Genomic DNA, 16,259 nt, shown 5'->3' with positions numbered 1-16,259 from the left:
TGCTGATATCTAATTGGAATTTTTAAAGTAATCGCGTCTTTGAAGTAATTACATCTTTGATGTAATCAACAAACAGGAGGTTTATTATTCGGTGCTGCTGCGGTGGCTGTTTGGCAGCGCGTGTGTGTGGCTGCTTACATGATCAATGTATGTACAGTAGAGCTGCACTGAAGGTCTCTTTTTTTCCACTGGTGAAGCTTCTTTTGAGGCTTTCGCATGAACTTTTGAACGTGTGAAGAAGAAAAATAAAAAGTATTCAAGCAAAATCCCCAGTTAATGAAGTGATTGATGGGATGAAGTGAGTTTCTTTAATGAGTATAACTCATCAGTCAACATAGATGCATGTAGATGCACATGAACATACTTGTGTGCGTGTATTTAGAGCTCTGATACAGCCGCCTGTCTCTGTCTGAAGTCGCCACTCAGGTTAAAGGTAACTTGCCATTTTCTTGGAAACAAAACTTTATTTGTAACCGTCGCTCAGCCGAATAGCCTGAAACCAGCGAGCGTGTAACACGTCACCCACGCGTGTCCTCGCATGCGCATGAACGATAGAAACTAAGCAGGGCCCTGCTCGTGAAGACACTGCTCCACAGCGCCCCTAGTGGCAGAAAACTTCTCAAGGTACTTTTAAATAGAGACATCAGTTTGAGAGTATTAAGGAAGGTGTTTCCTGCAGAGGGAGTTTAAAGAGGCTACACCGTCCAGTACAGCGCGGCGTCCAAAATGACCAGAGCTGTCTGAGGGCAGCTCCGCGCTCTGCGCCGTGTCATGATCTGCCCGTTTAGTGTCCTGTTTCCCAGCGTCAGCGCACATGGAGCGGCGCTTTCATCACGTCCCCGCTGCTGGACTCGAACGGTCGGCCGCTGCAGAGCGTCGATGTGTTTCAGAAGCTTGAAAAATGTGTGAAGCAGATCCTCCATCTGAAAATGTGTTTTCACCCCCGCTCAGACTGTCCTAAGCAGACTTCTGAAAGAGCACGTATGTTCCTATTAAAAAAATGAATAAATCAAGGCTCAGGCAGTCACAGAGTTAAACCCTGTATTTACTATTGATTTGTACTTTATTCCCTGACGATTTATGTCAGCCTGCAAAGGGTGGGTAACTCGACTCCTGTAAATTAAAGGGTGGGTGAACTTTTCCCTCCATCGCATGTGTGTGTGTGTGTGCAGTGCGTTCGTGTGCGTGTACCTGAACATGTGTGTATAAATCTTCTGGGGGTTTTTTATTTTTTTAACCAAGCTGCATGTTTCCGTTTCAAAGATGCTGCAAGTGTTATTCGATCTTACGCGAGCGTGTGTGTGTGTGTGAGTGTCCCACACATGCAGGTACACACATGTCTGTCCCAGCTAAGGTAATTATGTGTAAGTTGTGTGAGTGTATGTGTGTGGTGGGGTGAGGGAAGGGGGGGGGGGATTTTTTTTAAATACAGAGGGGTTGATAATTATGGGTTAAATGAGTGCTCTCAGTCAGCCTCCCTGAGTGTGTGTAAAAAAAGGAAGGCGCAGCTAAAGCCACTTCAAGGCCGGCTAATTACCCCGAGGAAGAGAGGAAACATAAATGGACGATTTTGCGGCTATAATGTTACAGCAAAATGGCTACATCAACCTCAGCACGTGAAACGGAGCCACAGCTACTTTTGAAGGCTCCTAACAGCCCTGCACAGATGTGTGTGCGCGCGCGTGCGTGTGCGTTTGCATCCATATGTGCAAAATCAGGCGAGAAGCAGAATATGTGTGAGCGTGTGCGTGCTGTGTAGGTGAGGTGTGTGCGTTTTGTGTGTGTGTCTTGTTGAATGCAGATGTTTTTGCAGGTTTATTGTTTTCCCAGTGTGTGTGCGTGAAGTCTTTTAACACGCGGAGACTCATTTAGACGTTTGTTGACTCCTGCTTCACGTTCGTGCTCCGTCATGTTTTAATGTCGTGTAACACATGCGCTCTGATGGCGCTCGCTGCTGATGCTCTTTACCCAGTTTTGGGATTTTCCCTGCAAAATGTCATCGCTGCTGTTGAGGATGTAACACCGCGTCATTTCCTCTTCCCAGGACAGGCGTGTGTGAATCCGTACGTTGGCAGAAATGATTGAAAAGCCTTTGATTTGTGACTTATCAAGAGGCTTCTGAAAGTTGAAATGCTTTGAAGGCAGCAGAGGCATGAAGGGACAGACAGGAAGGAAACTGTTGATAAAATCTGACCCCACTGACTTGTGTCTGAAGAGTCGGGGGCCTTTAGAAAGGAGAAGAGAAGAGTGGCTGTCTGGCTCGTAGGGTGTTTTAGTTGTGTTTTCACAGTAGAGTTAACACTTGTGTCGAGACTGTTCAGATGTAAGGCAGCTTTTTATGGCTCCACAGTCCCGTTAGAGACCCCCCCTCATGTTTAAGATGTATGAAAAAGGCTGCGCTTTGATTCATAATGTGTTCCTGATCAGGGTTTTCCCACAAAAAAAAAAAATCTATTATCTGTCAGAATCCTTCAAATTGAATGCACTCCTTCACTCTTATTAAAAAATCATGAATCTATGAGCATGCAAACATGCGTCGTTTCAGAGGTTTAACCACTTCACAGGAGACGTCTCCTAAAGAAAACTCCCAGGGTTTTCTGAATGTTGGACCGGGATTGGCCACCGAACTGTCTGTGATGTCACTGTCATGCTGGTAGGCCCGCCTCTTAACAACTGGATTTCAGCAGAAGAGTGTGCAAACAGCCTTCCAGTGTCAAACATACATCATCCTGCGCAGCGAAGCTGAAACGTCCGACTGTGGGAACAAGGAGAAAAAACATGTTTTGAATGGAGGTTGACTTTAAATTGAAAGCCCAGTTGTGCATCACCGTAAACACACATTCTGATGTCAGTGAACAAATCAGAATGAATGTTTCAGATTGAGCAGCGGTGATGCGGGTGGTCACGTGAGAGTTGCGTCACATCAGCTGAAAACTCTTTTTAATGCACTTTTCTGGGTGTTAATACTCAGTACTTGAGCTCATCGTTAGCCATCATTAGCTTGTGACGGTGGGAGAACACGGAGGCGTGAGCGGGGCTGAAGACGCCGGGTACGAGGACGGTGTTTAATGACGCGCTATCAGCTAAGCATTCAGTCAAAATCTCTGCGTGTTCAGAGGTGCTTCTTCAGGTCATAATGGATCCAGACCACCTTATCTAAACCTCACCACCACCTCCACCCTGCTCCCACACTGCCTCCACCCCTGCACGGCCTCCCCCACCCTCCAACCTCCCGCCCGTCGGCTCTCCGGTGCAGAGGCAGTGCGTTTTGTTTTCATGTGTCTCAACATTAAAAGCGGTTTAGCAGTTTGATCTCAGCGGCCGTGTAGCATACACATGAGGGTCCGCTGGTGTGTGTGTGTGTGTGTGTGTGTGTGTGTGTGTGTGTGTGTGTGTGTGTGTGTGTGTGTGTGTGTTAATGTGGAGTGCAGCGTGTGGAAGCTCTGACTTTAAGTGATAAGGTATTCACTTTGTAACTCAGCAGGGGGCCCAGCAAGTAGTACCAGATCTGCCCCTCTGTAGTGCTGATGTTACACACTTCACACACACAGACACTCATGCAAATGGTCCCACACACGCACGCGCGCGCACACACACACACACACACACGCGCGCACACATGCATGTTCATCGCAGTGTACAAAATAAAACAACTTAAAAAACTTTTCTCAGAAATATTCATATACATGAAAATCACCGTTTCTTTGCCAAACTGTCAAAGACTTAATACAGCTTGGACACACACACACACACACACACACACACACACAAATATATCCATCCATATGCATCCACCCACTCACAAACACACATTCACACTCGCACAGAAAGACGCATATTTATACTCGCCTCCCACAGAAACAATTACAGTGCCCAGTCCACACCACACACACACACACACACACACACACACACACACACACACACACACACACTCACGGCCCGGTTCAAACATATGCAGTGTAACTCTGTCCCAGGCCGCCTGGTTAGCTGCTTCCAACATTGCAAACCGCTGTGACATATCGTATGTCAGCCAGCATGCTGTGAGCATTAGAAATAACTGGATTTCACGAAAGTTATTGAAAGCCATTTGTAAACAGAAACATGAAAGCAAACAAGCTTGCACGCAGCCTCACTTGATCATCAAAGGCTTATCGATCAAATGGGCCTCCTCCTCCTCCTCCTCCTCCTCCTCCTCCTCCTCCGCCTCCACCTCCCTGCTCCACTGAAAACCAGTCGGGTTTTGAAAGCACAGCCCAAACCATGTTTAAAATGTCCAGCTTTCCTCCCTTCTTGCTTTCATTCTTGTGTTCAGCTGCATTTTTTTTTTTTTTTTTTTTTTTCGGAGCAAATGTCCCCACATGTGCAGATAAATGCAGGAAATATTCGGAGACACTGCCGTCGCTTTTAGTGTAATATCTCCTTTAAGCAAATGAAGGAGAGGAGGCTGAGCGTCTTTGATCGTGTTCAGCAGTCTGTGGCTGAGCGACTTGTCTTGAAATACAGTTTTCAAACATCATCAGTAATTAATATTTTCTTAAAAATGAATCAGCAAAAACAATTCTGAGAATATCTTTTCATTAAAGTTAAGTTCGCTGAAGTGTCTTAATCAGCCCTGCTTATTTGCATCATTTTGATAATTTTGTATTATTGTATAACTCTCGCCGCCCCTTTATTAACATCACTCCACGCTTTAATAGCTGATATATGGGAAATGTGGCCCTCTGAAGCCGCAGTGATTGGCCCCAGCTTGCTGTCGTAGATCATGAAGAGGTGCTTCCTGCTTCAGCTCTGAACAAATCTGCAGGTTCACGCTGCAGGAGGTGATGAAAATAAAGGAGGGAGCAGCTACATTTTGAGTGTGCTGATCGTAAAACAGCTGTTTGGTGTGACATGGTTGAAACCGGCCCGCGCCTCGTCGAGTCGGTGTGTGTGTGTGTGTGGGGGAAAAAATGGGGGAAACTGCGTGAAAGCGTTGCCATCGCAAGTGAATTTTGCGTCTCTGTGTCTCGTCAACAGTCCAACAAAGTGTCGGTGGTGCAGCAGTCTCATGGGATGCACCCGCTGACGTCTCTCCTGCCCTACAGCAACGAGCACTTCAGCCCGAGTCCTCCACACCTGCCCACAGACATGAGCCAGAAGACAGGTGAGACCACACACACACACACACACACACACACACACCCAGCCGTCATTACTGATGTTGAATTCTTGTTGAAATCCTGAATTACACACATTTAAGAGGCCCCTCTCTCAGACACACACACACACACACACACACACACGAGTAAACACAGACGTACTCCAGACAGCTGCTGAATAGCTGCTGAAATCCTCGTCCACACGCACACACACACTGCGATCTATTTGTGCTGTCGACACATCATTCATCACACCGACACAAATGCAACACACACACACACACAAGCGTTGTCCTATTTTACTGAAACACACACACACACACAAGAAATATAGCAGTATTTTCATCTTCTTGTTTTCTCTCTCTTTGTATTTCTCATTCCTTCTCTCTCTCTCACACACACACATGCATTACATTCATGTTTGTCAACCCCATCTCCCTCCTCACACATGAACACACACACACACACACACACACACACACACACACGCTCAGGCACGCACACAGTGTGTGAAGTGGCAGTACCGGCTCCGTCAGCCTGTGGCGGTTCCATGGCTGCTCTGAAGTGGCCTGGTCCTCTGAAGGGACCGCCAGCCACACACACACACACACACACACACACACACACAAAGATGGAAACAATTAGAGTGACAATCGCACAAGCCATCGCTGCAGCACACACAAGGTTCTCCTTAGCAAGCGCTGCACATACAAACACACACTGTGCTCTGTTTGAAAGTCACAAACAAACACGCCCTGACATTTAAACACTGGAGGATTTGGGCCTTTCGGGCTTTGCTAAAAGGGTGCCAGTGTCGGTCGGACAGTCCTTCTCGCTGCGTGTCTCACTTTACTTACTTACGTATTCATCATCCCGGAGCATTTTTCTTTCAGTCTCAAGCTGAAATCATTGTCAGCTCGGAGCTGCTGAGCACGTTCATCGTCCCCAGAAGACCAACCACACATGTATTAAAGAGGAGCTCCACTGATTTCACACATCAAAGTCTGTTTTCAGATCTCGGGGAGCTCGGCTGCATATGTGAAACATGTTCCAGAGGGAGCTGCGCGAAATCCGATAAATCGGTCGGTCGGGTCTGAAGGCTTGTGTTTGGAGTCAGACCTCCGTAGGCCGCTCCTCGTCTCCGCTTTAGGCTAGCAGCTCGAAGCTACGTTAGCCGCTGAGAAGACTCTCAAAGTGAGGCTGACTGCCGGTAGAGAAAGATGACACCTCTGCTTCTGCTGCACGAAGTCTTCGCCTTTTTCTAACTGTCCATTGAGAGTCTGACAGTGTTGGGCGAGTGCGTGCTGCATCGATGGAGTGCTCTACAGGTGGCCGTGGCTCAGGAGGGGCAGCTGGTTGCACATTAATCTCAAGGCCGGTGGTTCAGGCCCCGGCTGCGCCTGCCCACACGCTGTCCTTGAGCAAAAAACTGAACAACAACTTGCTCCCAGAGCCGTGTGTGCGCGTGCGTGTGTGCGTGCGTGTGTGCACGAGAGGACATTTTCTGCAACATCCATAAAACTAATGGAAAACGAGGTCGATTATTCAGTTTGTGTTGTTGGCTCTTTATTAGTCTTGATAAAGCACTGATTAAAAATACAGACTGGGTAAAAATGCACCTCTAGGTGGAACTCGTAGCATGTAGCTCGTAGCATTTTCAGTTCTCCTTGCAGGCACTCAAGCAGAGGAAAGATTTGCTGCTGTGACACTGTTACAGAGCTGTAGTCCAGCCTCAGAGATAAAGAGCGAACAGCAGTGCAGGATCTTCGCGTGGGCTTCCATCTTTTCGCAGATGACTTGTTCCAGCAAACCAACATCGGCCGTTTTGTTGTTCTGCTGCAGAGCTATCATCAGCTTAATATGAAGTTTTTAACCACAGAGATCTTTGGCCTCGAGCTAATTGCACATGCACAGCGGGCCTCGCAGCAGGGGGGAAACCTCGAGGAGAAAAATATTTGTTGGAACACTTTATCCACTTCTCTTAGTACATCCATGAGACATGACCTCTTTATTTTGGACACTTTTATTATTGTAATTATTTGGTGTAATTCAGTGCAGTTACTGGAGTCTTTGCTGACAGTCTGCTGTTTTAAAGACGTGTGAGGAAGCCTGAATCATTCGTGTGCCTTTTGTTCCAGGCAGCGTTTTTCTCCGACGTTTTTATCGGTCAAAAGCTTCTTTGAAGTGCAGCCAGAAGTTGCTCCTCAGTTAATTTGATGCTGAAATCGACGACACTGGCGATGGTTTGATAGCTCCGATTATGCAATGCTGGTAGTGATTATTTCATTTAAACGCGAGGAGGAGGAGGAGGAGGAGGAGGACAGAACAAAAGGTGCCAAAAACAAATACTAAAAAGGGGAGAGAGTGCAGGCACCGTACAGCTGGAGCGTCACATCTCTCAGCTGATAACCGTGAAATCGCTCGCCGATACGCTGAGGCGAAACTGCCGCACCAAAAGCTGAAGCTTCTTTTGATAGTGATGATGATGACGAAGCACAGGAGGAAAGAGGAGCAGAGACGGAGGGAAATCAGAACCTCTTCAGGACCTCAGGCCATCTTCAGCCTGCTCCGTCTGGAAATTCCCCTTACCCGACAAAAACGCTCGCCTTGTCTGGTCTAGACTCCGTGTGTGTGTTCGTGCGTGCGTGCGTGACGCTAGCAGTGACTCAGCGCTTAATGACAGACTGAGCCACCTGCTTCTAACCCCTGACACACACACACACACACACACACACACACACACACACACACACACACACACAGTGCTAACACCTGGCTGCTGCACATAACCTTTCTCACATCATCTCACCTGAATTCTGACTACGTTTCCACTCACGGCAGCATGCACGCACACACACACACACACACACACACACACACACACACACACACACACACACACACACACACACACACGGCCCGTCTTACCTCACTCCTAACATCACTCGTCAGCTCGTCGCAGGTCGGGGTTACCTCATCACTGATGCCATTTTTCGGCTCCGTCCTTCTCAGCGCTCTCCTGCATCGCTGAGCTCAACGCTGATCAATGAAGTTTTATACCTGTCGACAGAAAATCAGAGGATTAAAACTCCAGTACGCAGAGAACTTCAAATATCGACTCATGAGCGCTGGGTCTGTGCAGTGGGAGAGCTGAAAATACATTAAAAAACAAGCAGCAGCATCAGATTTAAAGATGTTTTGGAGATGCAGTGTTTGGTATCACTGGTTGTTTTGGCCCGTTTTTCCTCATAATTCAAATGCAGTTTTCAGAGAAATGTGATATTTAGTAGAAATAATCTTGCTTCTCCTTGAAAACAGAGGAGGTCCAAGAAGAGAGCAAGAATCTGAGAAAAGACAGGAAAATAAATAAATAAATATCACTATTGGTTGAGGTTGCTCCGGTCAAAGTTCACCAAAGATGAAACACCGAGATGCAGATCTGCTCTGCCGTCATCTGACGGTGCCCTCGTGCAGAGAGCGTACGGTGGCCAGCAGGGACAAAGTCAAAGCAGGCAAAGCTGCATGTTCACAGAGCTGCAGGACACAGATTCAGGTTTCATTTGGTCCACTGATTTGCAGTTTTTACCACAGAAGAAGAAGAGTACATGCACATGAGTCAGCGCAGGTTCACGTCACCCAATGCAAAACCTGCATCAACAGAAAATCTTTTTCAAATAGCATCTCAGTGCGGTCACCATCTAATCACTCCGCCTGCTCGTTCACACGTCGCCCGACCCGATTGTTGCTCACATTACTTATACATTTCCTTACGCTTCACCTTTTACTCACGTCGTCTAATCCTTTGATCTCTTGTCATTTCTGCGCTCTGTCTCTTTCTCTCGCTCTCCTGGCCTCTAATTATTCCACTCATGCATCACTTGCATGTAAAGGTTGAAGGAGAATCAGACGCGGCTGCCATTTTTCTTTTTCCTCTTAATCTTTCTTGTGGCCTCGTCAGTCTCTCCACATCACCGCACCAGTGATGTGTGAAATCCAGGGGCTGACCTTCAGTAGAAAAGTTCATCATTCATCTCAGAGGCATCACATTGTCCGTCCCGCTCTGCGTGTCGTCACGCAGACGGCAGCCAGTCGGATGTTACTCTGAACGCAGCGCGTTGTAGGCTGCTTGAATAAGCGTAAGTGTTTGTGAACAGTGAAAGCCTTTGCTTCTATTTCTGCCTGAAGCTGAAACCTCTCTTTCTTTAACCTCCTTTGTTGTACGTCGAGCTCGCAGCTCTCACTATACTCTCACTGCGCAGTTTACTTCCTGTGCTCTTTCCATCAGAGCCCGCTGTCTGTTTTCACCGCTGCCTAGAAAACTTTTAATTGTATTTCAGCTTCACAAAACCCCCAATTTTCCCTTTTAATTTCCCTGTATCAGACAGAAAAGACATTATTTCACTCAAAACTCACCTTCCACCTTTTTGGAACATCAGAAGCAACTTAATAAACCAGACAAGTGGAAACATATTTGCAGAAAGTTTGGCGAAGTAAAGATTTCCCTAATCCCAGCTCTTCAGTGCAGCTTCCACACATGACAGCAGAGGTACACGCTCTGTCACACCTAAGCCCCCCGCTTTACATCATCGCCCCACGACGCTGCCGGAGACTTAACGTAAGAGAGTGACAGTGACTGGGATGCAAGGATGCCATAGAGTAACCAGAGAGCCTGTGTCTGTGTACACTGCTGTTTTTGCCTTCTCATGCAAGCGAACTCGTTAGATCACAGCAAAGTAAAAGCCGAATCCAGCAAAGGATGCAGTCACTGAAAGCATTTATGTTAGATTCACTTGGTTTATTTATAGTTGTGGCTCACTAATCTAACACTCTGGAAGGCCGCCGTGCTTGACATTGTGCAACCCAGCTGGTCAGTCCAGTCACTTCAGTCGTTTCTTCAGCCAGCCATGACACCACATTCAGCGTGTGATTCAGAAGTAGCCGGTCGCAGCCGATCTGGCACCGCCACATCGCTTTGACTGTTCTCAGATATGACTGTTGGCTCGGACAGCGGAGCGTAAAATACTGAGAGAAAAAAGCAGAAGTGAAACATGTCTGCTCCCTCTCACGCTTTTATGTGCAAGATTAACTCTGATTAACACTTACTGTGCAGTCTCGTGTGGTCTTCAGGTATTACTGTACGTGTGCTGCATGCTTCAGTCACCTGAGCGCAGCTTTGGCTCGTCGCTGCATCGCTGTGTTACTGTAAGAGTAAAACAAAAACTGCAGTCCTCCATTACTGTAGAGCTTCGTTCTTACCTGAAAACTGTTCAGTCGATGAGCCACACTGCTCCAATGTGCCTTTAATACCTACCACACACACACACACACACACACACACACACACACACACACACACACAGAGCAGTTTATTTTTATCCTGTAGCTGTAAATACAGTGTGCTAAAAACTACAATACCCAGCTGTTTTAGGAAATTTGACCTTTTATTTAAGCGGACTTTTAGGACCTGTTCTTTAAATATGCATCCTCAGCAGGACTCAGTCGGCGTGGTGCGTTCAGGGACAGACAGAAGCATCGCTGATTGGTTTGTTTACATGGAGAACAGTGGCAGCCACATCCTTTGAGTCAGTTTTTCCTGTTTTATTTCTGTAGTTTAAAATGTCAAGTTTCAGTTTTCAGTTGAGCTTTATTTCCGAGCTTAACGTTGAGACCAGAGCTCCTGCAATTACAAACACGGTGAAGTAACTGCCTTCTGAAGAAATTTGTGCCTTTCACTGTTTTCTCTGCAGATGATGCTCGATTCTATACTTTTGTCATCTTTCAGTTTTTCTCTTCCAGGCACTGCATTTGTGTCCAAAGGGAAATGAGTTGCTCAAGGAGCCAAAAATACACCATATGAATGCAAATTAAAAATGGCTGAAACAGTTAAATGCTAAGCAAAGATCAAGCATTAACATCATATCCTGCACGGCTACATGTGCTCATGGCACCTTTTCCTTTTTCATTTCTGAATTGATGACGAGACTCTGAGTCACTCTGCTTAAAAACAACATGAGAAAAAGGGAAACTGTGTATTTGGAAATGAAATGTAATGAATAATACGGCTAAAAAACAAGAGTCATATTAGAAATGGCTTTTATAATCTGTAGTTTTACACTGTAAAAAAGTGACTTTTACTATTACTGTGACTTCTGATGTTTGGTGTTAACTAAAGTTCCTGTACTTGAGTAAAATTTGTCAGCACCCATTCCCGCCCTTACTGTAACAAAACACTACAAAGTGTCTTCTGGTCTTGAGCTCTTTTATGTACACCACACAGGCTGCTTGTCAAGTCATTTAAAGGCTCAGATGCTGCAGCACTTGCACTCTCAGTGGTTATAACCACCGCAGCGCATTATCAGTGCAGGAATACTATTTTCATCTCCTCGACTCTCGGTTCAGCGTGCACACGTTCTGATAGCGAGCTCACGCAGAGCCGGTTTGACTCAAACGGTTTCCCTTTTGTTTGTTTCCCGAGACGCTGACTTGGAGACCGTGAGATAGTTGCTGTAGTCGTCATTAGACGGCTGCTTTAAAAGGGGCATTCCAAAGAAAACTGCCCCATTACTGCTGCTAATTTTCCCCTTCAGGTTTCCCAACAACAAACAGGGCTGATAGCAAAAACGTGACTTACAGAAAGCGGCGTCGTGTTTCCACCACTCAGATGTGACAGATTATAACGGTCACAATAAAACTTTTGTGCATTGTGTTTAAGATTTCAGCTTTCGTGTGAGCTGCAGTCATTTCAGGGAGGAAAACAAAGATGTAACGTTCAGAGAGAGCGTGAACGCTCATTATTACTGATGCTTTCAGCAAGTATTCTTAACACTTAATATCATTCATACACAGATTAATGGGGCAGTATGTTGAGTTCATTTATCTGTTTCATCCTGTATAATGTTGACACAGAAAATCTGTACTATCTGAAGGGCGCAGTGAGGCTGACGATAGCAAGATGATGATTTTGTCCATCACTTTGGGCGGGAGTTGGTTCAAACTACTACAACACCCATGAGCCTCAGCCATGGAGAAGAAGCCAATCAGAGGCGCCAATCAGAGCAGCAGCGAATTCGAATCTTTATTTCCTTTTTTTTTTAAGCTCTATAATGGATGTTTCTTACTGAAATTCATACTGTTAACTTACACTTTGAAGGTGTAATGAACGCAGGCCGCAGAGGTGCTCAGCTGTGAGTCATGTAATATCGTTGTTAGGCCGGTTCTTTGTTGGAAGCCCAAGAACAGTCTGAAGCAATCTTCAGTTCACAGTCAAAGTATTTATTGAGGTCACATATAAAGTAATGCAGCGCTGGTCTCAAAAAGTCAGAGTTCCCTGAGGATCTCAGCCAGAATGAGCCCAGTTGTCATACAAAAGTTCACATTTATCATGTTGGGTTTGACCAACCCAGTACAATAATCAGATATACGTTACATAATATAATTGGTCAAGGCGTGACTGACGGATCTAAATGCAATAGACATCACAAAAAGAGAAGAGGAGACGAGACTGTCAACAACCAGTGTGCCACCTGCCTTTTTGTTATGAGAAGTGGCTCTCACCAGCCATGTTATCCTTACGGCTCTAGGCTATGAAGGACATCCACGTAGGCTAAAGATCAGAGCATGAGAACACATGAAATGACCAAAAAGGGCCTGATCATTACATCGTCTATGAGGAAAATAAAAGGCTCTTTGCACTTCACTTCTCTATAGTCTGCACTTATTGCACTTATTTAATTGGCTGATGGTGCCAAACGACAAAAGATGAGCCAGAATCCAAACTTTCCGATCAAAGTTTAGTTGTTTTTGTTTTTGTGCGTGTTTGTTTGCTTCGCTGCTGTCACAGAAATAAACGAGGGGTCCGTGTTTTGCCACGCCGTGCTGTCATTCTGAACGCAGCCTGAGGGTAAACCCTGCGTTTATAACCAGTGGAATTTCATCCTGATAAAGGCCTCTGTGTGTGGAGCTCTGTTTATGTGTCTGACACAAGCCGCTGAGAAACCTCCTCCATGATGTAACCGAGACACGTGCAGACCTGTGATGGAAGATGTAACAGCAAGGATCAGAGAGCCAAAAGTCGCTCTGCCTCCTTCAGGGCTCTCACAGCTCTTTGTAGAGGCATTCGCCACATGTCCACTGAGTAATGTGCAGTACAAGACACTTATGATGTCTCATCAGCAAGCCATTACTGCCTTGTTTTACACCAATTAGATTCATGCTCAATTAGCTCCATCGCTGGGTAGTTAATCTAGTTAGTTAGTTAGTCTAGTTAATCGAGTCAAGTACATTTATTTGAGAGGGAATGGATTTGTTATACAGTAGAGAAATAAACTAGAGAAGAGGGCGAGAATGAATCTGGGAGAGTAATAAAGGAGGGTGGAGAGTCGTAATGACGGAGGGAAAAGAGGGGTAAAAGGTAAAAGAGAGGTGAGAAGGAGGACGAAACGAGGAGTACGAGGGTCTGGACAGTGGAAGGGCGGAGGGCCGTAAGAAAGGATGAGGGAGGAGAGGAGAAGGGAGGAAGGGCGTGGCGGGACAGACAGACGGAGGGGAGGGAGGCTCGGAGTGGTGAGACAGGTCGACCGACTGAGTCACATTCCTGTCGTCCAGATTTATGGCGGCTCGGGGTCCTGAAACAGGCCCCGAGCCGCGGCCAAATTACAGTCATCGAGAGCATTCCTCTGCTGCAAACACAGGTTAGCAGCCGGGCCGCGCTAAGTGCTAGGTGCTGCCTGTTGACAAATGACTTCCTTTGAAGGGCACAAAGAGGGAGACAGAGGGAGTCTGGATATTTACTGTGTGAGGGCACCGAGTCGAGCTGTCTGTGTTTCTTTTGTTGGAAAACATTTTTGCTAAAAGTAGAGACGAAGTACGCGAGATGGTTTGTTTGTGTGCATGTTTGGGTGTGTGTCTGCCCGTGTCTGTGTGTGTTTTTAAAATGTGGGAACTTTTACCACAGCCAGTAACTTGTGTAGGATAAACCAGTGAAACCAACTGGCGACATCAGCTCCCAGTGGAGGGTCCCACACACACACACACACACACACACACACACACAGAGCGTCATCTCAGGGATGGGAACAGAAGTGTGTGACCTGTGTTCAGGGCATCTTTGTGTTTAATGCCAGGTTCCCAGACTGCTAATAGCGCTAATAGTCCATCAGACCCGGGGCCACAGCCAGGGGCCGCTGACCTCACCTAACGAGGGTGTTCAAAAGACAAAAAGATGGAGAAATTATTTATCGTGTGCGTGTGTGTACTTGTGATGTATTGAGTGACGAAATGAAAGAGAGTGATTATACTGATGTTAATATGTGTGTGTGTGTGTGTGTGTGTGTGTGTGTGTGTGTGTGTGTCTCCTCCAGGCGTTCACAGGCACCAGTCCCAGGACCTCTCAGGGTACTACTCCCTCCCCCCAGGCGGCGTCGGCCAGATCACTCCCTCCATGGGCTGGTGAGTCTCTCTCTCACACACACACACACACACACACACACACACACACACACACACACACACTGTGACTCACTGAGTCCTTTGTGTAGTCATGATGATCATGTAACTCAGTCTTTCCCTAACATTAAAGGTCTGTCTGTTGCCTGAGAGCTGACTTACAGCTGAAACTATTAGCTGATAAATCAACAGGGAGAGAATAAAAATATACAGCTAATATACAGAAATTCACTGACTCCGGCCTCTAAATGCAAAGACCTTCCTGGTTAGCCTTCAGTGACAGTAGTTTTTCAGCACTTCCTCACATTTGATGGACCAAACAATCGGTGTTTGGACACTTACGTTGGTTATAACTGAAGTAATTTGCAGCTCTGTCTGACATTTGTGAAACTTCACATCGACAGCAAACAAGGAAATGCAGTGATGAGTGATAGAGAGCGCAGCGGTTAATCGAGCAGATAATCAGCGGTTCAATCAAAAATGAAAAGAACCTTTTGTAAGAGGCCAAGTCGACACAGAGTCTGCACCATGAACCTGTGACCTCTGACCCCCCAACACTCATTTTCCCAGAAAAGTCTTGACGGCCTCACTTCAACCTTCCCGAACACAGTCATCCCCGTCATCATCTCCTCACACACGTTCCCATACGCGCCGTGACCCAGGTCAGGCTTGCATACATCACTGTCTCACCTGGTGTCAGAGCAGCGAACCCGAGGCCCCGTTGGCATTGAAACCACCCCCTTTGATCCTCTGTGTTTGGGACTCTTCCTTCAACCTGTGGCCTCTGGTCAGAACTAAAGGAATGTGCACAACTGCAGGATTTAAATGAAATGTCAACCAAAAGCAGAAACTGGCACAAACTGTCTTACCGACAGTGTTACTTTCACCTCTGAGTGCATGTTTTTACTCAAGAACATCGAGTTATTGATGAAGAAACTTAACGTGGTTTCAAGTGGATGTTGTTGCCAAGAACTCATCTTCATGCAATATGCTGGACTTGCTGGTTCAGGTGGATTCTGGCCTTTCATGAACATTATAAAGCAGCAGCAGCAGCAGCAGAAAGCTCTCTGCAGCGCGGGACGTCTGAAACGGCCACATCTGGTCCATATTCAGTCGTTTCATTTGGAGTTTCCATCAGTTGTGAGTCTGATTGTGAGCTCGCGATGTCATGCTGGTTGATTGTGACTTCTAATGTCAGACTTCCACTGATTTATGGATCAACACAAATCCATTTATTACAACCTACGGTATCTGTGCCTGGACAAAATCCCCTGCAGGAGCAGTTAAAGGCTTACATCAAATGTCACGCAGATTTGGAACGGGAGCTTAAAACTGTGCGCTGACGTGTGTGTGTTTTTCATGCTTCTGTAGGACGAGCTCTCTGTCTCCAGATAGTTCTCAAGACTGTGATTTATGGACGTTTTATCTTTTTCACACACTTCACTGTGGATTTTCACAAATATTATTAACAGCTAATCTCCTTTAACCCAGATTATCTGCTTGTTTTGGCCTCTTGTAGTGGGCTTCTTTGCTGGAGGAGGGGACAGCTCAAAAGAATGAGTGGTTAAATGTCAAACCCTTTCCCTTCCCTCCTGTCCCTCCATGACCACCTCCGTGCATCTCCCCCAGGGCTTGCCGGCTGGTGGGTGAGTTGCCCCGCGCCAGGAGGGGGGT

General features: G+C 46.4%; 1 protein-coding gene across 7 annotated transcripts in view; it reads left to right on the top strand.

The window, feature by feature from the left end:
- The window catches only part of tcf7 (transcription factor 7), a 68,831-nt gene that overhangs the window by 37,438 nt on the left and 15,134 nt on the right, over positions 1-16,259 (top strand). For all 7 annotated transcript variants that reach the window (XM_076751126.1, XM_076751125.1, XM_076751132.1 and 4 more), the window contains exons 4-5: positions 5,020-5,146; positions 14,501-14,588. In XM_076751126.1, the coding sequence (XP_076607241.1) occupies positions 5,020-5,146; positions 14,501-14,588 (215 nt within the window). The remainder of the gene's footprint in view (positions 1-5,019; positions 5,147-14,500; positions 14,589-16,259) is intronic.

This window comes from Chaetodon auriga, chromosome 15, assembly GCF_051107435.1.
Source record: "Chaetodon auriga isolate fChaAug3 chromosome 15, fChaAug3.hap1, whole genome shotgun sequence".
Classification (NCBI taxonomy): domain Eukaryota; kingdom Metazoa; phylum Chordata; class Actinopteri; order Chaetodontiformes; family Chaetodontidae; genus Chaetodon; species Chaetodon auriga.
Note: the sequence above shows the minus strand (reverse complement) of the source record. Positions and strands in the feature narration are given on the sequence as shown.